This window comes from Scyliorhinus torazame, chromosome 13, assembly GCF_047496885.1.
Source record: "Scyliorhinus torazame isolate Kashiwa2021f chromosome 13, sScyTor2.1, whole genome shotgun sequence".
Lineage (NCBI taxonomy): Eukaryota > Metazoa > Chordata > Chondrichthyes > Carcharhiniformes > Scyliorhinidae > Scyliorhinus > Scyliorhinus torazame.
The window spans coordinates 168,798,231-168,823,021 of NC_092719.1; the positions used below are offsets into that span (position 1 = coordinate 168,798,231).

General features: G+C 47.7%; 1 protein-coding gene across 3 annotated transcripts in view; it reads left to right on the forward strand.

Annotated features, from left to right (window-relative positions):
- LOC140388354 (protein FAM3C-like) overlaps positions 1 to 8,663 on the forward strand; it is a 91,851-nt gene extending 83,188 nt beyond the window's left edge. For all 3 annotated transcript variants that reach the window (XM_072472376.1, XM_072472377.1, XM_072472378.1), the window contains one exon: positions 8,226 to 8,663. In XM_072472376.1, the coding sequence (XP_072328477.1) occupies positions 8,226 to 8,315 (90 nt within the window). In that variant the 3' untranslated portion in view covers positions 8,316 to 8,663. The remainder of the gene's footprint in view (positions 1 to 8,225) is intronic.
- The last annotated feature ends 16,128 nt before the right edge of the window (positions 8,664 to 24,791 follow it).

The following is a 24,791-nucleotide window of genomic DNA, read 5'->3' on the forward strand; positions in this document are numbered from 1 at the left end:
TTTGGCCTCATGTGGGTACAGGGAACAAAGTTCCTGCCTGAATGGTGTGGCCTGAGATGCCCGAATATTGGGCCGTGGGCCTTACTTCCATCCAGCCAGTCAGCCACAAAGAGTAACAGACAGCTTGCGAGGTAAGCAGGATTGGAGATCAGGCCATTGCTGGTGTTGTCTTCAGATAAGTCAGGAAGTGGGTGCATGTGGGGGTGGGGTATGAGGGGCGTGAGGGGAAGCAGTGGTTTAATATGGAAGTAATGTCTGGGTAAAGATGTGCAGGTTAGGTGGATTGGCCATGCTGAAATTGCCCCTTATTGTCAAAAGGTTTGTAGGTTAGGTGGGGTTATGGGGATAGGGCGGGAGATTGGGCTTAAGTAGGGTGCTCTTTCAGAGGATTGGTGCAAACTTGATGGGCCAAATGGCCCCCTTTTGTGCTGTAGGGATTCTATGGATTTTATGGGAGAGAAAAGGGGGCAGGTTGGAGAGGTCTGGCCGCCAGTGGCCTGCATCTTTTGAATGTGGGGTCCACCTCCCAGCTCCATGTTCGGTTCAGTATATTTTTAAGGCTCTATTGATTGTCATCTACCGTTGCTATTTTAAGGGCTGTCCATTAGTCCACATGTAGGCCTGGTTTTACTGAGTGTAGAGCAAACTAATCTTGCAGTGGTGTATGAAACAGGAGTTGGGTTCCTAATTTGCAAATGCAAGTTGTATCAAAAGTTATATCTGAAAAATGCTATGTATTGGCATTAATATAGACATCTTTACTATGCTTGCAATCATGTCTTTTATTATTTTCTAATAATATTATTTTATATTATTATTTTATACTATTTTATTTTAACATCATCATCCCTCCTCCCAGTTTTTTTCTTTGTCTCCTGAAAATGTTACAACTGGGAATATTTAATTCCCAGCTCAGCATTGGCCAAAGCCACATTTGTATCTTAACTTTTCTCCATTCCAATGAGCCCATTCCAATGAGTTTTACGACCAAAACAAACAGGCGCAAAACGGCCACCGATCCTCCATCTGGTTCGGGGGGGGGGGGGGGGGGGGGGGGGGGAGCAGCAGGCATCAGTGTATAGCGCCCGGCTCTAGCTGCGGATACAGCCGGAGAATTGCCGGGTCCGTGACCGCGCATGCACACGGCGGCAGCCTGCAGCGGCCGCGCCGTGCTACATGGCGCCGGCCGCGCGCGGACCCAGCCTGCCAAATAGTGACCCCCTTCGGCCAGGCTCACCAACCCCGGACCACCCCCCACCAGTATCCCCATCCCCCGCCAAAGTCCCCCCTGCCCGCGGATCGGCTTCCCCTTGACTGTGACACCGTCAGGAACTCGGCCCATCGGGGAAGGGCCTCAGGTAATGCCCCGAGGCCATCCATACGGCGTGCGGCGTGCTCCTAGAGTACCCCACTTTGGAGGGGGCAGAGCATCGCAAAAGTGGCGCCACCCCGTGATTTCGACGTCGGAGACCGGAGAATCCTTCTCAGTGTCTTTTCACTGTTTCCTTAGATTTTCCTCTTTTGCTCCTTTTTTCTCCTTTCCTGTTGTTGTTCTCTACTTTCTGTCATGTTTTACATTGTTTTTTTCGTTCCTTCAGAGAATCTTTACCTTCTGGACTTTTCACTGCCGTTATTTGGCCTTTTTTGAGTTGCGTTTGAGAATAGTTTTGCTTTCTCACTTTTGAATCACAATTTGGGTTACATTTGAATCCATAGTTCCAAAAGATAGAATAAGAACATAAGAACTAGGAGTAGGAGTAGGCCATCTGGCCCCTCGAGCCTGCTCCGCCATTCAATGAGATCATGGCTGATCTTTTGTGGACTCAGCTCCACTTTCCGGCCCGAACACCAGAACCCTTAATCCCTTTATTCTTCAAAAAACTATCTATCTTTATCTTAAAAACATTTAATGAAGGCGCCTCTACTGCTTCACTGGGCAAGGAATTCCATAGATTCACAACCCTTTGGGTGAAGAAGTTCCTCCTAAACTCAGTCCTAAATCTACTTCCCCTTATTTTGAGGCTATGCCCCCTAGTTCTGCTTTCACCCGCCAGTGGAAACAACCTGCCCGCATCTATCCTATCTATTCCCTTCATAATTTTATATGTTTCTATAAGATGCCCCCCCTCATCCTTCTAAATTCCAACGAGTACAGTCCCAGTCTACTTAACCTCTCCTCGTAATCCAACCCCTTCAGCTCTGGGATTAACCTAGTGAATCTCCTCTGCACACCCTCCAGTGCCAGTGCGTCCTTTCTCAAGTAAGGAGATCAAAGCTGAACACAATACTCCAGGTGTGGCCTCACTAATACCTTATACAATTGCAGCATAACCTCCCTAGTCTTAAACTCCATCCCTCTAGCAATGAAGGACAAAATTCCATTCGCCTTCTTAATCACCTGTTGCACCTGTAAACCAACTTTTGCAACTCATGCACTAGCACACCCAGGTCTCTCTGCACAGCAGCATGTTTTAATATTTTTTATCATTTAAATAATAATCCCTTTTGCTGTTATTCCTACCAAAATGGATAACCTCACATTTGTCAACATTGTATTCCATCTGCCAGACCCTAGCCCATTCATTTAGCCTATCCAAATCCCTCTGCAGACTTCCAGTATCCTCTGCACTTTTTGCTTTACCACTCATCTTAGTGCCGTCTGCAAACTTGGACACATTGCCCTTGGTCCCCAACTCCAAATCATCTGTGTAAATTGTGAGCAATTGTGGGCCCAACACTGATCCCTGAGGGACACCACTAGCTACTGATTGCCAACCAGAGAAACACCCATTAATCCCCACTCTTTGCTTTCTATTAATTAACCAATCCTCTATCTATGCTACTACTTTCCCCTTAATGCCATGCATCTTTATCTTATGCACAACCTTTTGTATGGCACCTTGTCAAAGGCTTTCTGGAAATCCAGATATACCACATCCATTGGCTCCCCGTTATCTACCGCACTGGTATTGTCCTCAAAAAATTCCACTAAATTAGTTAGCATGACCTGCCCTTTATGAACCCGTGCTGCGTCTGCCCAATGGGACAATCTCCATCCAGATGCCTCGCTATTTCTTCCTTGATGATAGATTCCAGCATCTTCCCTATTACCAAAGTTAAGCTCACTGGCCTATAATTACCCGCTTTCTGCCTACCTCCTTTTTTAAACAGTGGTGTCACGTTTGCTAATTTCCAATCCGCCGGGACCACCCCAGAGTCTAGTGAATTTTGATAAATTATCACTAGTGCATTTGCAATTTCCCTAGCCATCTCTTTTAGCACTCTGGGATGCATTTCATCAGGGCTAGGAGACTTGTCTACTTTTAGCCCCATTAGTTTGCCCGTCACTACCTCCTTAGTGATAACAATCCTCTCAAGGTCTGCACCTGTCATAGCCTCATTTCCATCAGTCACTGGCATGCTATTTGTGCCTTCCACTGTGAAGACCGACCCAAAAAACCTGTTCAGTTCCTCAGCCATTTCCTCATCTCCCATTATTAAATCTCCCTTCTCATCCTCTAAAGGACCAATATTTACCTTAGCCACTCTTTTTTGTTTTATAGTTTTGTAGAATCATAGCATTTACAGTGCAGAAGAAGGCATTCGGCCCATCAGGTCTGCACCGGCCCTTGGAAAGCATACCCTACTGAAGCCCACGCCTCCACCCTATCCTCGTAACCCAGTAACACCACCCAACCTTTTGGACACTTCAGGGGCAATTTGGCATGGCCAATCCACCTAACCTGCACCTCTTTGGACTGTGGGAGGAAACCAGAGCATCCGGGGGAAATCCACGCAGACACAGGGAGAAAGTGCAAACTCCACATAGACAGTCACCCAAGGCCAGAATTGAACATGGGTCCCAGCAGTGTGAGGCAGCAGTGCTAACCACTGTGCCACCATGCCGCCAATTGGTGTAATGTGCATTAACTATATAACTAGTTTGCAGACATCTTGATGAATATACTCACGTTTTGGTGAACATCAGAACATGCCAACATCCAAATTAGGAGCTCGAGTAGGCCACTCAGCCCCTCGAGCCGGCTCCATCACTCAATAAGATCATGGCTGATCTGATTGTAATCTTTTGCCCAGCCCCAATAACCTTCCATCCCTTGTTTATCGCAAATCTGTCTAGCTATGCCTTAAAAATATTCAGAGATTTCTGCCACTGCCTTTTCATGAAGAGAGTTCCAAAGCCTCATTACCCTCTCGGAGGAAAACATTCTCCTCATCTCTTTTAAATCTCTTATTTTTAAACAGCGACCCCCTGGTTCTCGATTTACCACAAGAGGAAACATGCTCTCCACATCCACCCAGTCAATTTCCCTCAGAATCTTAAAAGTTTCAATCAATTCACCTCTTATGCTTCAAGACTCCAGTGAATACAAGTCTAACCTGTCCAAACATTCCTCATAAGACAACCCACCCATCCCGGGTGTTAGTCTTCCAAATCCACGGCCATTACCATGTAGAAGGTCAAGGGCAGAAGATACATGGGAACACCATCACCTGGAAGTTCCCCTCCCAAGTCACTGACCATCCTGACTTAGAAATATATCACCGTTCCTTCACTGCCGCTGGGCAAAAATCCTGGAACTCCCTCCCTAATAGCACAGTAGATGTACCTACACCACATGGACTGCAGTGGTTCAAGAAGGCAGCTCACTACCACCTTCACCAGAGCAATTAGGGATGGGCAACAAATGCTGGCCTAGCCAGCGAAGTCCACATCCCGTAAAAACTGATTTAAAATAATCCCTTCCCTGAACTGCTAACAAATTTACATTTTTACTTGAGTAAGGAGGCCAATACTGTATAAGTACTGTACGGATCCCGGACGAAAACCCAACTATTTGAAATTTGTAAAACTGTGAGGAAATGTTACTGCAGCACTGGAACAATAACACTGACCCACGGGTATCTTTTATGTTAAAACAAACTTTAATTTAAACAAAATTAACTACATTAACAACAGAGAAATCGTTTTACAGTTACAACAGTTCTTGAATAAAAAAGAAACTTTAACTTCCTAAACCTGCTTCTATATTCCAATTATGCAGACAATATAGTTCAAATGTCACTCATGAATAAAGATAACAACCAGATTTTTACTTGCTTTTCTCTGTGCAGAATCTTTTGAGAGAGAACCTCTCACGTAGCACACAGCACGGTAGCACAGTGATTAGCACAGTTGCTTCACAGCTCCAGGGTCCCAGGTTCGATTCCCAGCTTGGGTCACTGTCTGTGCGGAGTATGCACATTCTCCCCGTGTCTGCGAGGGTTTCCTCCGGGTGCTCTGGTTTCCTCCCCCAGTCCAAAGATGTACATGTTAGGTGGATTGGCCATGTTAAATTGCCTTTGGTATCCAAAAAGGTTCGATGGGATTACTGGGTTACGGGGATAGGGTGGAGGTGTGTGCTAAGGTAGGGTGATTTTTCCAAGGTCTGTTGCAGACTTAATGGGCCGAATGGCCTCCTTCTGCACTGTAAATTCTATGATTCTCTGATTCTTTCAGGTCCAAAACTGAATACCTCTGTTCAGATTAAAATCCGAGGAAGAACTAACTTTTCAGACAGCCCTGGCTCCTCCCCTTAATTATACCATCTGTAGCCAAAGCATAAGGTATTCTTCTGTCTCCTACCACAAGATGTCCCATGAACTGTTTAGCCAAGACCAAACACAATGGGGCTGGTTTAGCACAGAGCTAAATCGCTGGCTTTGAAAGCAGCCCAAGGCAGGCCAGCAGCACGGTTCAATTCCCGTACCAGCCTCCCCGAACAGGCACCGGAATGTGGCGACTAGGGGCTTTTCACAGTAACTTCATTTGAAGCCTACTTGTGACAACAAGCGATTTTCATTTTTCATTTCAATACCCCTCTTAGATTAACCATGCCCCAGTTATCCATTAAAATCCATGAATACCTCGCTTTTTATGACCCCTTAATCACAGCTTTGGCAAACATTCTGACTTTGATTCTCCGTTACTTCACGCTGGCAGGTTTCTCTGGTCCCACTGCAGTGAATGGAGATTTGGCTGAGCGCTAAATTCTCCCTCCTTGCCAGCAGCGGTAGCGAGCCGACTGGCAATGGAGAATTCCGCCCACTATCTATTTGCATCCTAGCTCAGGTTTTAATAACATTACCTCAAAGATTGTCTAAAATATGACAATTTCTTACATTCATCACAGTACTTCAGATGTAGTCTCGCCAGTGTCCTGTACAACTGAAGAATAACCTCCCTACTTGTATCTTTAATTCCCCTCATGATAATCAATAACATTCTATTAGCTTTCCTAATTACTTGCTGTACCTGCATACTAGCCTTTTGTGATTCATTCACTTGTACACCCAGATCCCTCTATATCTCAGAGCTCTGCAATCTCTCACCATTTAGATAATATGCTTCTTTTTCATTCTTCCTGACAAAATGGACAATTTCACCTTTGCCGACATTATGGCTCATACTTATCGCTACGCGGCTTTTTGGCTAAGAAAAACTGGCGTGAAAGGGCCATATATTCATAGCCCTGCTGAGGGCTAGCAGTGAACCATTGTAAAATTAGCAGCTTTTGCTGCAGATACGGGCCCCCGCACTTCCAGGTCAGAGGCCACGCATGTGCACGGCTGTGGCCTCCAGCAGCCAGGCCGTGCTCCATGGCAGAGTCAGACTGTGGAGCTGGACCTTAAACATAGTGCCCCCGATCGACCGCTCGACTCGGACCACCCAAACATTGCCCAGTCCCCTATAAGGCCCCCCTGCCCTCCGATCAGCCCATCCCCGACCAGGGTGGCCGCGGACTGAGTCCGCAGCCGCCACGCTAGTATCCCGACCGGCAGGACCATGTTAGATCCACGCTGTCGGGACTTCAGCCGGTCAGGGGTGGAGAATGGCGGCATGGGCCTCCAGCAATGGCCGCAGGTAGGCGATATGTGGCGCGGTGCACTCTCCGAGTATGCCGCTTTTTGGGGCCCAGAGAATCGGGGAACCGGCACCGGTCCAGATTCCATATGGGAAAATGGATTGTCTGCCCGGCGCCGGCTGCGATTCCGGCATCGGAGAATCCAGCCCACTGTTCCAAGGAAGCCAATATCCAGCCTATTCATTGCTATTCTCAAGTGCGGATCCGATGCAACTTCCCATCTTTAGATGCCACTATTGCTGTCCAGATGGTGAACTGTTTCTGGCTGTCTGTTCAACAGAGAACAGAACAGAAGAACTTCACAGATAACAATGAAAAACAATGCACGTGTGAATTCAGTCGGAGTCTGGATACACAGTCTCAGATTCATTGTGGGATTGGGGCATTTTGTAAATTGTCTCCTGAAATGTTGATACGATTGAATACCTGCTGTTGTTTGTACATTTTGTGAATGTGCATAGATCAAACAAAAGCTGTTCAGGCCCAAATAAAGTGGAGTATACCACCAATGTTACTGAGACTGCCTACACTCAAATCAAAAAAAAACACTCTGGGCCAGGTCTTCTGGTCTCATTTGGTCAGAGGCTAGACTTGTCAACCAACATGTGCTACAAGAAAGTCAATACAATGACTCCGTGGGAATTAGTCGGGAGGTTTGAACTTAATGGGCAATTCTCCTGCTCTCCAGGATTCTCTGGAAAAGTCTGCAACCCGAAGTTAGAGTTGTTGACTTTGGATGGTTCTGACTTACGTGTGCAGGGATGTTAGATAGATTATAACCTGATCTAACACCTTGGTAACCACCCTGACCCCCAAATCACTCACACTGAGTACCCCCTTCCTGCCCCCGACCCAACCTAACTAGTCCCAACCCCACCCCCTCCCCCCAGACTCCCTCCGACCTAACCTGAACTCACTCACTTAACTTACTTATCCTACCCCCTCACCCCCCCACCCACCCCCTTACTTACCTTCCCTCCATAGCTTTTTAGGGAAACTTTGGGATGTTCAAACTCTTTGCTTACAGAATATGACAGCTAGTGCCATGAAAAAGAGGCACAGTTTCTGCACAGATTCTCCTTCACTGAGGCTCCTGGGCTGAGTCCGTTTGAAAGGGTCCTCCATCAGAAGACTGCCCTGAAACATTGAAGGAAGACAAGCGTGTATTTGCTTTTGTCTGTTCATAATAGGGGTTCTGACCCTGAACGGCAGAACTGTGCCCATGAATATAGAAACATAGGTCGAAACATAGAAAATAGAATGTAGACAGTATTGTCATTAAAAATGCACTTTTGTTAACAGGTCATGAAGAATGACAAAGCGAAGAACAAATACGGAAATTGGCCTGAAGCAGTGGAAATGGAAGGTTGTGTACCAAGGAAGCCGGATTAGTTACTTCCTGATAGAATGCTAGAATTTTAATCTGTTTGGAGACACAGCATTGGTACCCCATTCCCAGCACCACTAAATGGTTATTTTTAAAACGTTTTTTTTTACCCCCTACACATATACTCTATTTTCACGATGTAAAATTTCACTGTCGGTTTGCATTATTGGGCCCTTGAAATGCATTTTTCATGTAAAGATGTCTCTTTTTTTTTCAGCAGTACTCAAAATTCTGTACTACCAAACTTTAATTTCTAACAAAAGGATGTATGGGATGGATGACAGAGTTTCAAGTGGGTGTATGAAATCAGAAATGGAATGAATAGATTACTGTTTAAAAACTTATTGACTGAACTGGCCTTAGTCATAATGTCAATCTGGGGCTGTGGTCATTTTCATGGTCAGGTCCAGCTATTGGCAAAATTATGCTTGAACCAATATTAAGGAATGCAAAAACTCAATTTACTATCATTTACATTGGTCCAGTCAATTTCTCCCAGATTGCACTGATACAACTGGCAAAATTGTACCAGCGTACTTTGTTTACATATAGGGCGGGATTCTCTTTCTGGGGTCAAAGTGCTCCCGCCAGTAGTGAAACCGGAGTGGTTCCCACTGCTGCAAGGAGTGACTCTGACATGCCATTCCATGGCTTTTTTTAAGAGCGCTCCAATTTCAGTTAGTTGCTGCAGCAAACCGCAGCCCCCCGCTCCAGATCATAGGCAGGGCATCACTCCACCCTAATCGCTGGCAAGGCCTCTCCCCGCAGAATCCCCCCTTCAGGACTCCCCCTCATTACCCCACGTCACCCCCCCCAAGATCCTCATCTTCAGACCCCCCCCCTCCCAGTCTCTCCCTTCAGGCCCTACCTCTTGGCATTGCCAACCTGGCATCTTACAGCCTGAGGAGTGGCTAAGTTGTAAGCACTCTCCCAACAATTGCCACCAGGGTGCCAAGATGGTTCTTCCTGGGAGGTGGAAGTCAGGGGAACTTATGCTAGGCTGGAGGGGCTCAGGTTGGGGGTCTTCCCCAGGATGGGGCTCCTTTGGCTGCTTTCCCTATCTGCAGCCATTAAATCCATTAAACATTCACTCAGTATGTAAAAAATAAAGTTAGCCCATAATTCAGTGAAAGTGAGCCTGTTGCCATGAACCATTTAAACAGTCAGTCAGTGTTTAAGAGTTAAAGTTTTCCCGTAATAAAGGGGAAAAGTGCTCATCTGTTCCCCTATATCATTTAAACCGTCGTTCATTATCTCATAAATACACATCCCTAATAGTAAAGTGAAAGTGTTCTTATATGCAACCCTGAACCATTTGAAAGATCTGCCAGTATGCCACGTTCAAAGGTCTGTGAGACAAAGGTAAAATTAATCCCATGACTCATTAAAAAAATTACTGTTAGATAAACAATAATAATAATAATAATCGCTTATTGTCACAAGTAAGCTTCAATGAAGTTACTGTGAAAACCCCTAGTCACCACATTCCAGCGCCTGTTCGGGGAGGCCGGTACGGGAATTGAACCCGCACTGCTGGCATTGCTGTGCATTACAAGCCAGCTGTTTAGCTCACTGTGCTAAATCAATAAACAGCTGCTACTCTGACTTAATAGATTCCCGCAGAACTGTAAAAATAAACAATCCTATTCTTCTCTTTGAAGGTCCAGCGATCTGTCAACCACAATGCTTTTAGCAGGTAATGGAGTGTGAATTTCAATGCAAACAATCCAGTTCAAAGCATACAGCCTCCTAGCCAAACACTGACTTCAATACTTCAAAAGGCAATTAAATTGGCTGAGTGAAAACCACTTCAAAGGTTTCGACCACTGAATTATAGGAAAAGTTTATTTTTTTTACACACTGAGTGACTCTTCAATGGTTTTAAAGGCTGCAGATGGGGAGAGCACCCAAAGGAGCCCCATCACAGGAAAGACTCCTGACCTGAGCCCCTCCAGCCCAGCACAAGCCCTCCTGACCCCTCTGGGGGCACCCTGAAGGCAAGTTGCCAGGTCCATGCTTCTCAACACTTGCACCAATTCTCACTAGCGAGACTCTCAGTTGGGTGGCCCGAAGCATCCAAGCTGGCTTGTGAATAGTGCGCCCTGCCCAGCAATGACATGTAAATTAGCTCTAATGAGCATGGTCCCACCAGATGGCGACGGGAAACCCAACTGAGCCGTTAGGGAAACCCACTATGGCTGGCAGGGTGAGCATGGAGACTCATGAATCCCAATTTGGCCCGGCCGCAGGATTCTTCACCCAAATGTGTTTCCCGATCGTAGCGGCAGGGAACTGAGAATCCCGACCATTACATTTCCTGCAGGTGCTGTCACTGTAAATTCACATTTGCACACATATCACATTACAATTTTGTTTATCCAACACACAATGTTCTGTTATTGTACTATCCCAAACCTATTAATCTTTGTTCCAGGTACCTTAATTATACAGTCAACTCATCATTAAATGTTAAATCGGGAGGATTAGAAGTATTTTTCCTCTGTCAGAAGTGGGGTTGCACGCACAGTTTTTCATACCATTTTCAAGTATTCAAATTCTAAAGCAGTCTGTGCCTGCCTGAAACATGACCGAGACATTCAGGCTTGGGCTGATGTGCAGCTGAAATGTTACTCGCTATTTAAGTGTCAAGTGATGACCACAAAAGTGAATCTAACCCTCTCTCCTTCATATTTAATGGCATTACCATCACTGAATTCCTCACCATCAACATGCTGGGTGTGAACATTGACTAGAAACTTCACTCTACCAGCCACATAAATACATCAGCTACAAGAGCAGGCGCGAGTCTGGGTGCTTTACTGTGAGTAACTCATGTCCTGACTCCGTAAAGCCTTCTTTCTACCATCTACCATCTACAAGGCACAAGTCAGGACCATGATAACATACTGACCACTTGCCTGAATGCCTGAAATCCAGTGACATTCAAGAAGCTCAAAACCATTCAGGATAAAGCAGCCCGCTTGAGCAGTGCCCCATCCAGCACATTACGCATGCAATCCCTCCACCAGTGTCACAGTGTGGCTGCAGAGTGTACCATCCACACAATGCACTGCAACACTTGTCCAAAGCTCTTTCAAAAGCATCTCCCAAACGCATGCACTCCACCACCTTGAAGAACAAGGGCAGCAGAAACACCAAGGCCTGCAAGTTCCCATCCAAGTCACACCATTCTGACTTGGAAATCTATCGCCTTTCCTTCATTGTTGCTGGGTCAAAATCCAAGAACTACACACAGACTGGCATGGTTCAAGAAGATGACTCACCATCATCTTTTCAAAGACAATCAGGGATGAACGATGAATGTTGGCCTTGTCAGTTAAGCCCAAATCCCACAAACAATTTAAAGAAAAAAAAGGAAGAAATATTGTAAAACTCGTACAATGAATTTGGCAATTGGAGAATAATTAGGGACATGTTTGGACTGTTACTTGGCAGCTTTTATGATTCTGCACCTGGTATCTGCAAGTTAACTCGATTGCCTATTAGTCCAGATTGATGGGAAAGATTTCTCCTCTCTCTGATCTCTGATGACTGTAAGTTCCATATGTGCAATGAATTTGAGAAATTTGATTCCAATTCCCAGAAGATATGAACCCATAGAAGCTGTCCAATGTTTGATATTGATTGGCAGTCTCATTCGGAGAGGGGGCATGAACAGCTGCTTCTGGGTAATGAAAGTATTATGCTGATACACGGAAGACTGTTCTGCAGGATTCAAGGCTGAGACAAGTCATTGATGCAGGCTCGAGACAGCTTTACTTTGCAGCTGGTTAGACAACTGGGAATGTTTGAAATTGATAATAGATCTCTAATCTCCAAAATTGAAAATATTTGATTCCCCGCACTAACAACCCTCATTAGAGAAACATTCAAAAAGTCTCGAATTCATAGTTCACTTTGATCAATTAGTTTTACCTCCTTCAAAATAGTTTTTGGGAAAGTTTATGAAAATGTCCAATTTCATAATTCATATATCTTGTGGATATTAATTTTAGGTTTGGAATAAAGTGGTAAATGAAACATTTTTGAGAAATGGTAAATATCCCTAAGATAATATCCATTCAAAGGACAGTCTGTATTTACTCGGATGTCAGAGGTAGAGCTGTCAAAACATGAAGCAATGGGCAACTCCTTCCTCAGTTTCTTGGTAGAGACATGTATATGTGAAATGGATCCAAGCAAGATGATGAGTTTGAAACAAAACACCATCCTTGTTAGGATGTTTTTTCACAAGGTGCAACATCACCGATCGTCTAGAGGTGAGGTGAGAGAGACTGCCCTTGACATCAAGGCAGTGTTCGATCAAATGTGTCATTAGGGACGCCTTGCAAGATGGAGTCAATGGGAATCAGGGGGGAAACTGTCTGCTGGTTGGAGTCACATCTAACACATAGGGAGATGGTTATGCTTGTTGAAAGTCAATCATTTTCGTTCCAGGGCATCACTGCATGAGTTCCTCAGAGTCGAGTCCTAGGCCCAAATCATAAGGTTGGAAGTGGGGATGTTTGCTGAATGTTGCATTATGTTCAGCACCATTCACGACTCCTCAGACACTGAAGCACAGACCTTTCCCTTGGGAGTATGTTTATTCACAGGAAGCACCATCACAGATCTCTGCATCTGTACAACTCACCCAGTGTCCTAACTGACTCTATTTATACTCCTTTGAAAACAGAATCCAATAAATTACCCACAGATCATAAATGAGAGCAGGTGGGACTCTGTGATATAAAAATGTAATCTTCAAAGGGAACTTGCAAAATCAAATTAAAATGTCATTCCTGAGGGAGGTGATACACCCCAGCCCCTGTGGAACCCATCAGTTGTGGAAAACCTACCAGGGGACACCTCCTGTTCCATAGCCACCCGAATGCAAATGTAGCTACAGTAGAGGAGCAGTGAGGTTGGACAACCCGGGCGGGACTCTCCGACCCCCCGCCGGGTTGGAGAAGCGCCAGGGGGCGGCGTGAATCCCACCCCCGCTGGCCACCGAATTCTTTGGCACCGAAAATTCGGCGGGGGTGGGAATTGCACCGCGCCGGTCGGCAGGCCCCACCCCGGCGATTCTCCGGCCCGCGATGGGCCGAAGTCCTGCTGCTGTCATGCCAGTCCCGCCGGTGTGAATCAAACCACCTACCTTACCGGCGGGACTGGCGCGCAGGCGGGCTCCGGGGTCCTGTGGGGGGCGTGGGGCGATCTGGCCCCGGGGGGTGCCCCCACGGTAGCCTGGCCTGCGATCGGGGCCCACCGATCCGTGGGGGGGCCTGTGCCGTGGGGGCACTCTTTTCCTTCCGCCTCGGCCATAGCCTCTGCGATGGCCGATGCAGAAGTGACACCTCCCCCTGCGTATGCGCGGGGATGACGTCAGCTGACGCTCCCGCACAAGCGCGGACTTCCGCCGGCCGGCGGAGTCCCTTCGGCCCCGGCTGGCGTGGCGCCAAAAGCCTTTCCCGCCGGCAGGCGGCGCGCCAACCACTCCGCCGCGGGCCTAGCCCCTCAAGGTGAGGGCTTGGCTCCTAAAGGTGTGGAGAAATCCGCATCTTTGGGGCGGCCCGACGCCGGAGTGGTTCCCGCCACACCATCCCGCCGGGACCCCCCCGCCCCGCTGGGTAGGGGAGTATCCCGGCCCCCTTTCTTTTCTCTCTACGCTATTTTCATAAGACAAAAAAAAATTAATTAAACAAAAATAAATAACTGAGAATGGGTGACACCCCTGACGGGTACCTGTAACTAAAACAAAACATACAAAGAAACTCCGGCAGGGTGGCGTGCGTTAGAATACAATTTAGCGCCAGTAACCCGAGGGGGAACAGATGCGCAGCCAAAAGCGAATTATAAACCCTTTACCCCAGGTGAGAGACAGCAGATAATGGCTTCCCTGTGCAAATTACAACCTAGAAGCGCAAACACCAAATTCTGGGGAGAATTAGACACAATCTGGGTAGGACACCTTATATCCCAAGGACTTAAAGAAATACCAGCATATCGGAAGCAGACAATTCAACAAATGCCACGAGCCGTCACCATAAGAGGGGTCAGGAAGGTGTTAGGGTTATTCAACTATAGCCGAAGTTTTATCCCGGGATTCGCAAAATTGGCCGAACCAATACAGGGACTAGTCAAAGGGGGGAAACCAGCGTTAGAGCCCGTAAAATGGGGACCGGAGCAGGAAGAGGCTGACAGTAAACTAAAAACAGAACTAATATCAGCCCCTGGACTGTAGCCACCTAAAATGGCTGATTCCCGATTAGAATGCTCAAACCCCGATCTAAAATGGCGAACGAAAGAGGCTGATGGGAAAATCAGCCAACAGGACTCAAACGGACAGCTGCAGGTAAAACAGTGTATTCGGCTCTGGGGAAGTCGGCCCAGACCGATACCTGCAGCCATTAACATCACAACAACCCAGCCATCTGCATAGTAAGCAGTCATCCCCGGGAACAATTGCTACACATTAGCAACATAAAGCCGATCCAGACCTTTCGGCGCCAGCAGGGGCTGACACAAAGGAAGATAGACGACCACCCCTCGATCAAGGAATCGCCCCATTATTGGAGCATATCGAACCAAGTGATTGGGACCAAGTCCAATCACTTGGAACCAGGTACGAGGTCCTCCCCGAGATGCGGGAAGCCCCTGGAGACTATAAAAATAGGGGCCAAGTTCAGATCGACCCTTCTCTTCCTACTCGCAACCTTCAAGACCCTTCGACAAAGAAAACTGTAAGTGTTACTCCAGCGATCGCTACCAGATAGGCGCGACTATCGACTTGTACCAGCTTTGAATCCCGCAGGCCCAGACCCAATTCGATAGACCATTCGTTTCCCTGACCTGGTGGGCCATCTCCAAAGTTAAGTATTGGCCTTTAGTGGTAGGTAGTAGTCTAGAAGTAGGATTATTGTATAAGTATTTATTGCTGTATATAATAAATGATCGTTGATTTAACTTTTACTAAGCGGTGTGCTGCATTATTAATCATTACTTGAGCTTGAACCACGTGGCGGTATCAGAAAGATACCTAGCGACTCGTGAGCAAAGGTGACAGAATTAGAGCTAATAAAACTAAGGCTAATAAGAGCAACAGGACTAGGGTTACCAGATTTGAATAAAGACTTTCATATCCATTGTAGCAATGAGGGAGGATTCTATTCCGCAGTAGTGACACAGGACCATGGCGACAAGAGGAGACCCATAGGGTACTATTCGACTGCAGAGGGACAGACAGTCACCGGGCTGCCAAGATGCATAGCCGCTTTAGATTGTGCCGCCTGGGCCGTAAGAATGAGCAAACCAGTAGTGATGGCAGGGAACATAATCCTCCACACCAAGCACACCTTGGTGGAAATGTTAAATACGGGGAAATTGAGGTCAGTCTCGAACATAAGGAGGGCCAAGTGGGAAGCTGTCCTCCTACCCCCAACTAAGTCCGTAGTAATAGTAAGAGATATAGGGGAGAATCCAGCAGAAGGGATTTTAGATACAGGACAGCCACACACCTGTGGAGATGTAGACAGAGATGAAGGAGAAGATAGAATAAAAGACACATCATTAACAACAGCTGAGGAGACCCTCTTTGTAGATGGGTCACGAAAATATGTGGAAGGATCACCCCGGGCAGGGTGGGCAGTAGTGAATGACAAGTTAGAAAACATAAGGTCAGGAAGGATTGACGGAGGTCAATCCGCGCAAGTAGCTGAACTAGTGACGTTCACACAGGCACTAGAGTTATCTGAGGGAAAAACCGTGAACATATACACGGATAGCCGATATGCATTTGGAATTATACATGATTACATGACAACATGGGGAAGGAGAGGGTTCATAACCACTGGCGGAACCCCTATCAAACATCAGCAAAGTATTAAGGCGCTATTAAAAGCCAGTGAGAAACCCCGAGAAGTCGCAGTAATCAAAATTAAAGCGCACCAGAAGGAGCCAGGAAGAGACAACCCGGATTGGTTGAATTTCAAAGGAAACCAAGCAGCTGATGCAGCAGCACAACTGGCTCTAGAACAAAAAACGATTAGCGAGCTACCAATAGCAGCTACAGAACCAGTTGAAGAAGATGTAGATATTAGGGAATTACAGGAGAACACCCCAAGTGAGGAGAGAGAGAGATGGGAAGCGCAGGGTGCAGCCAAAGGGGCTGATAATGTTTGGAGACAAGAGGATAAGGTGATAGCATCGGAATGCATACAGAACACCTTATTGAAATTACACCATGGGCTCTCGCATGTGGGTAGAGAGGCCATGATAACCAGCTTAGGAAGAGAATGGTGGTGGAAAGGGATGAGAAGAGACGTAGCCCGACACTGCCGCCGATGCGTGATATGTGCACAACACAACCCTGGTAAGCCCATAAAAATTAAAATGGGACACCAACCCAGACCCAAGGGACCCTGGGAACGCCTGCAAATGGATTTCACAGGGCCACTACCACAATTCCATGGAAAAACTTATTGTCTGGTCATCATAGACCAATTCACCCGGTGGGTAGAAGCATTCCCTACCAGAAATTGTACTGTTGCCTCGGTAGCCAGAATATTGGCAGAGGAAGTAATCCCTAGATGGGGAGTACCCCTACAAATTGATTCGGACCAGGGGACACACTTCACTGGGAAAGTGATGAAAACAGTATGTAAGCTGATGGGGATAAAACAAAAATTCCATATCCCCTATCATCCACAGAGTACTGGGATGGTGGAACGTATGAATAGAACACTTAAGAATACATTAGCTAAAGCCATACAAACATCGGGAAAAATGTGGACAGAGGTGTTGCCCACTATACTAATGAGGCTAAGAGCTACTACAAACCGGACAACCGGATTAACCCCTTATGAGCTAATGACAGGACGGGCGATGCAATTACCAGAAAGCATCAATACAGGTGGGATCGATGTAGGTCCGCTAAAAGACAGAATCAGGAGATATGTTTCGGAACTGAGCACCCAGCTAAAAGGGATGCGCAAATTCATAAAAGACAATCAGGAACAAAAAGACACACAAAGGGAGCTTGAAATATTCCCTGATGTCCCAGCAGCGGGAAGTCGCGTCCTAATAAAAACACTACCTGTTCAGCCAGGATCTGCCCCAAAATGGAATGGGCCATATGAAGTCATAATTAGTGGAGTCGCCTGTGCTGTATTGACATAAGAGGGAAGGGAACATGGAAACACGACCCAGCTAAAATTGTATAAACCTGAACATGAATTAACTAATCCGATTGCTTTCCCCCAAACACAGGAGGAGACCGCGAGCGAACGACCAGTGTACTCGGAAAGTGTAGAACAGTTCTGCAACTAAGCTAAGCATACAGACAGATTTGTCATGATATTCAAGTGAACATCACAGCACATACACACATACATAATGATAGACAGAGCAACGGACCAATTAGCACACATAACACGACAGCCAATCACAGACAAGAGCATACACAGTACAAAACAAGAAACACGACACTTCCTGGGCAGTCCATTAGGAGACGGCACAGGGCAAGGACCTCAAAGCCAGACACTCACACAGTCACCACGTGCTGAGTACCAAGTTTGTTATATAAATAGTTTAAAGGAATAAAACTGCGTTGTACCAATCGCAACCGTGTTGGTTCGTCTGTATCTCAGAGCACCCAACACTTCAATATTATAGACTATTGTGTTAGAATTGATACTTGCTCGTTGTAAAAATGTGTGTAACCACGGGTGTGATCGTAATACTTTGCGTTGTCGCGACTGTAAATTTGACTGGGCTAGAGGATGATCTATTTTACAAAGCCCACATAAACATACACGGGAATCGAACTGTATGCTACCCATTAGCGCAGTCGGTAGAAGCCCTATTTGTAGCCACCCCTGGGTGGATCCTGAGCAATTTCTATATAGTTGATACATCAGGTGCACCCTGTAAGGGAGAAATCGGAAAGTATAAAAAGGGGATACAGGGGAGATGTGTGAAACTTGTAAATCCCACCAACTCTGAGGTCACAGAGCTCCAAAAGGAGGGAGGGAAAGTTGGTCAAGGTACAACAAGCTATCCGCTTTGTTTCACAGGGCAGGGATGGGGATGTGCCTATGCCCTGGTCCCCACAAATAATTCCTGCATACAGACGCAGTGCATCCACCAGCATTGTCGGGTTAATAAAAGACAGTTTACTTGCACCTGCAATGAACTAAAAAGCATGAACATAACCGCAGGAAGACAGCTCATGTGTGGGCAGTGCAATGGGACTCACGTAAGCTCAGCCACATGGACATACCCATTTGATACTTACCAGGCGGTGGAATCAAACGGGAAGTCGGGGAACCGATAAATTGGGAATACAGGCAGACTCTTAATCAGGACACTACATGCTACCGGGCAAAGGAGGGATACGTCTTCCTCCTCAATGGAACGTACGCGACAGAAACACTAGATCTCCCAGGCATTTTTGCAGTGGGAACCATAGGACCACTCACCATACCATGCCCTTAGAAGGGACATATTCGGAGAAGAATAGTAACCCGGGCTATCAGCAAGGAATTCTGCGCTGATTGGGAAACCCCGGGCACATTAGGATCATCCCTGGGGTACAGGTTCCTCGGGACTCTATCTCTGGGGGGGAGCAGCAGGAGTGATTAGTGCGAAGAACAGAAATGTAATTGTTTCTGGATAAACAATCTTGGGAAACAGTACCTCAAAAGCGCTAGAGGCTGTCAACCAAGAAATGGCTGAACTCAGATTATATGCACAACAGACACGGTATGCAGTAGACTACTAGTTAGCCCAACAAGGGGGAGTGTGTACAATCATAGGAGGTAAATGTATAACCCATGTCATAGACGAATCCTATAATATTACAGAGGCCATTCACAATATCAGGGAACAACTGGATAACTTCAGACAGGGACCCACAAAAGGAAGTAGCTGGCTAGAGTGGCTAGTGGGAAATACCTGGGGACCCTATTTAATACACGGACTGGTCATGTTCATATCGGTCGCACTGGTGTGCTGCCTTAGCTTTGGGTGTCTAAAAATCTGCTGTAGTACCGTAACAAAGGTTGTGTCAGGAGCCAGTGTCACCCTTAACGAAACCGCAATATTCCCCGAAGACTCCAGGAGATGCGGAGAAAGACGGGAAGTTGCGGACCTGTACCTATGAGAGGTACCGTGGTGTTGGTCTACGGGGCTGCTGGGGAGACAACAGCCCGGACGAAAAGGAGGGGTTGAAGTGGGAAATGGTTCAGAAGGGCACTTGGCACAGAAGATGGCTGCCTGACACACAAGATGGAGACACAGAGAATAAAGCAGACATAACTGATGCCTGGAGCCCAGCGGGGTGCCAGTAGGACAGATAGGAACAGATCCAGGACAAAGGGAGCCAGACAGGAAGATTAAGAAACACATAAATGCGGGACACCACTTGAATAAAGCTGACTTCAGCCAAGGTGTACACAATGATATGCTAATACGAATGTCCTGGGCCATTTCCTAAAACAAAGGGACAATCGATACTGCTTTCCTGCTGCTACCTGTAACCTGTAAAACCTCTTTAACTATAACCATGTGTAAATGGCAAAACGCTTACAAATAGCGATGTACAATCTATAAAATGTTTAAAGATAACAAGGTGATAATTGTTTTGTATCTGGGCTCGTTGTGAACACGAAGTGGCTGTTTAAAGATAACAAGGTGATAATTCTTTTGTATCTGGGCCCATTGTGAAACCGAAGTATAAAATGAATGACTGCCATTCAAACCGGGAGAAAGGCTGGCTACCGTACCGCGGGGTACGTACGCTTTCTCCCGAAACTTCGTGTAACAATAAACTGCATTAATTGGACACAGCAAGACTGACTCATGAAGTGGTTTATTTTCCCACAACGTGGCCTCCCGTCCATGTCCAGCCCATCTGTCCTGAACATTGCCCCCATCCTCCTCATCTGCGGAGGTCTGCACCTCATCTTGCTGCTCCTCCCCTTCCCCCTCCTCTGCCTGCAGCACATTGCGCCTCTGCTGGGCTATTGTGCAGGACGCAGCAGACCACAACGATGTGGCCGACCCTATCTGACGGGTACTGGAGGGCCCCTCCAGAGCGGTCCAGGCACCTGAAGCGCATCTTCAACAGCCCAAAGCACCTCTCTATCACACCTCTGGTCGCTGCATGGGCATCGTTGGAGCGGTTCTCCGCGTCAGTCTGTGGCCTCTGTATAGGCGTCATCAGCCACGACCGCAATGGGTAACCCCTGTCGCCCAGCAACCAGCCCCTCAGCCAGGGGGGGGCGTCCCTCAAACATGGTGGGGATAAAAGATTGTGCCAATACGAATGAGTCATGTACACTGCCCGGGCGCAGACGTGCAGGATCCTCATGCGGTGGTCACAGACCACCTGCTCGTTCATGGAATAGTCCCCTTTGCATTCGTGAACATGGCCCTGTTATCCGAAGGTGGCCGCACGGCGACATGCATCCCATCGATCGCCCCCTGGACCATGGGCATCCTGGCCACGGCAGCGAAGCCTGCTGCCCGGGCACCCTGGCTGGCCCGGTCCACAGGGAATTGGATGTAGTGGTCCGCAATGGCATACAGGGCGCCTGTCACTGCACGGATGCACCAGTGCACCGATGCCTGCGAGATGCCGGACAGGTACCCACTCGGCGCCTGGAATGACCCCGTGGCATAAAAGTACAGGGCCACCATAACCTTGACAGCCACGGGTCGAGGGTGTCCTCCCCCAGTGCCACGCAGTGCCAGGTATGCCATCAGGTGGCAGATATGGGCAATGGTTTCCCGGCTCATCCAGAGTCTCCTCCTGCATGCCCGGTCCGTGATGTCATGGTACGACGAGCGGTGCCGGTACACACGGGGCCTCATCGGGCGTCGCCGTCGCCGTGGCACCACCGCCGCCTCCTCGTCCTGTCGGGCGGGCGACCTTCCAGCCTGGGCGGCTACCACCTGCCTCCCTGCGGCATGCTCTTCTGCGGCAGCCTCCGCAGCCTCCCCGTCACGCTCCTGCTCCAGCTCCCCCAGGACAACATGCATAAGTGCGGCTCCCGCCACGGCGGCCCACATTGCTAGGTGATGACCAAACGTAACGGCCTGCAGGGGGTGGGGGTAGGGGGGGGATAGACGACCTGTCATCACTGCCCATAACCCCCCCCCCACAGCCAGGTGCCATGGGCTTCATGGTCGCAACTGTTGCCAGCTGGCACCTGGTCAGGCGAACACCCTCCCCAATGCCCCCCCCCCCCCCCCCCCCCCCCCCCCCCCGCTCCTCCCAGCCCGGAGAATTAGGGATCCTCGCCATTCTGCGAGGCGCGCAGCGCAATTCACGTCAATGGGATTTTTGGAGGGCCGGAGAATATCGCGGGCGGCGTCGGGGCGGCGGAGCGGGATTTACGCCGCCCCCCCACCCCCCCGCCGATTCTCCGACCCGGTGGGGGGGGGGGCTCGGAGAATACCACCCAAGATTTCTGGCAGGCCTGTCAAAGCGCCACATATTTGACTGCACATATGCATCAGCCTTTTTCTTGTGCTGCCTCATCAAAGTCATCCTTTGAGCCCTTTCTAGCTGAACCCATCTGCAGCCTCTCCCTCCAGTGAGCTGGCACTTGTGCTACTCTTGTTCACCTGTCCTGACTGCAGCTCACGCCTGCCTGGTGTCTCTTGGGTACACATCCTGCCTCTGAGATATCCTCTAATGTTTGTGCTGTGTCAGTACCCGAGCTGGTGGCTGCAAGCGTGGGACCGAGTGACGGTGCTTCACCCTCAACACTATCTTCCTGTCCTTCCTTCAATGCCTGGCCGGGTATCAATTCTTGAATATCTGAAAGGAGTAAGGCAACATAGGGTTGTTGTGGGCAGAGATTAGGGGTGGGGCTGTAAGAGGTACATGCTTACACCATCTGCAACTTGAAATTCAGAAGAGATTGTGGGATGAGTGGGGAATGTGAGAAGGTGGATTTGGTATGAGAATACTGTCATCGTTGATGCTTCCTCTCCACTGATGGCTATGGCCTCAGCCACGCCATTTAATGATGGAAAGCATTGTCTCCTCGGTGGAGGTAAGGGCATGCATGTAAGCAGGCATACATATTAGAACAAATACGTGCAGATTAATTGCACATTACAAACTCCACGCCCATTTTGAGCACTATAGAATGTTGCCCATTCAAAGCCATAATATTGCATCAGATGCCTACGGTGCACAGTTAAAAATGAAACAAACTGACTGCCTTCGCTCCAGGCATTTAATGTGTTTTTCAATATCCCCAACTCAGACATTGAGCTTTATTATCTCGTCTCAGCCAATAGATGCAGAGGGATGGGCAATAAATGTTGGCCAAGCCAGCTACGCCCACATTCCATATATGAATTTAAAAAACATTCCTAGTATCCCCGACTATGATTATACACATGGGATTTCGTTCAAGTCTGAAGTGAATAAAGTCAATGTGAAGATCAGAGGGCTGCCACGTAAAATAGTTGAAATTCTCTTCCTGGAATTTATATTGAGCCCCTTTTGAAGGAGTCAAAAATGGAGAGGTTATGAGAATTGTTTAGGGAGTGGTTAGCTTGAAACTGATTGGGTTACACTGGCAGACAAAACAGAAGTTTTAGGCAGAGTGGTAATCTAATCGGCATTTGAGCTCCTCAGTGTGAAGCAAGCCGTACTATTGTGACTGCTGTTTGCTAGGTTGTAATCTCACTCAGAAGCAGTGAGCTGAGGCCTGGACTATGATGTTGATGCAAAGGTGTTACTTTTCCTGAAGTTGTCAGGGAAGTACAAATGTTTGTTAAGATATTGAGAGAGTGAATCAGAGTGTTGTGAGAGACAAAGAGGAGACTCTTGCTTTCTGTATGGGTATGTCTCTCATTGTGTGATCTAATCACTATTTTTAATGTTATATTTGAATGTCAGTTTGACCTCAGTGGCGGAACTTTCAACACTGAACCAGAAGTTATGGATTCAAGTCTGACCCCACAGATATAAACAAATGAGGTGGAAATCTCCCGTTTTGAGACTAAGTGCGGGGGCGGGTGGCTCTGGCGGTGCCTGTCGTGAAGACCAGAATGGTGGCATTCCACAGCAGAATCAACGCTTGGAACCTCATTAATTTATTCATTCATGGGATGTTGACATCGCAGGCTCTGCCAGCATTTATTGCCTATCGCTAATTGCCCTTGAGGGGGCAGTGAAGAGTCAACCATATTGCTGTGGGTCTGAAGTCCCATGTAGGCCAGACCAGGTAAGGATGGCAGATTTCCTTCCCTACAGGACATTTGAGAACCAGATGGGTATTTCCGACAATTGACAGTGGTTTCATGGTCATCATTCAACATCATTAAACACAGACAAGTTTCTCTCTCACTCTCCTGGCAGCTGATTCGTCTGCCCGCCGTCAGTTGGCGGGTTCGAAGGTCCCGCCACCATATTTAAACACTATCCGGCACATTCATATCACTCTCTCTGGACCACCTGACTTCACCAAACTGTGGAGGATGTCAGCAAACCAGAGGCAAAAGGTTAGAAGCCTGGTGAAGAAGGCAGCACCAGTTTTCACTGCCAGGACCCTTGTGCCCTTCATTCGGGGAGTCCGGGCCCACTGGCATGGACTCTGCCCCAGAGATGGCTCAAAGAAGCACATCAGCCTCACCTCTCTGGTCTGGGAGGCTGTTGCCCAGGAGGACAGTGTGGTTGTCACTCGCCTGTGAAACACCACACAGTGCAGGAAGTGGAAGAATGATCTGCTGTGCCAGGGTAAATCCTCTCTCAGCTCCCTCCGCTATCGAACTGTCAGCATGGCACCATGTACTCAAACGGCTGCTCTCTTCACGGATCTCACACATTCAGTTGTTGCGCAAAATTTGGATTTATTCATTTGGATTTATTTTAGAATGCCAGTCAGGACCAGCAGCTAGGGTGCTGAAATATACAGAGACAATCATAGCCTTACGTGAGATGGATGGATGGATGGATTTGTTTATTGTCACGTGTACCGAGGTACAATGAAAAGTATTTTTCTGCGAGCAGCTCAACAGATCATTAAGTACATGAGAAGAAAAGGGAATAAAAGAAAATACATAATAGGGCAACACAAGGTATACAATGTAACTACATAAGCACTGGCATCGGATGAAGCATACAGGGGTGTAGTGTTAATGAGGTCAGTCCATAAGAGGGTCATTTAGGAGTCTGGTGACAGTGGGGAAGAAGCTGTTTTTGAGTCTGTTCGTGCGTGTTCTCGGACTTCTGTATCTCCTGCCCGATGGAAGAAGTTGGAAGAATGAGTAAGCCGGGTGGGAGGGATCTTTGATTATGCTGCCTGCTTTCCCTAGGCAGCGGGAGGTGTAGATGGAGTCAATGGATGGGAGGCAGGTTCGTGTGATGGATTGGGCGGTGTTCACGACTCTCTGAAGTTTCTTGCGGTCCTGGGCCGAGCAGTTGCCATACCAGGCTGTGATGCAGCCTGATAGGATGC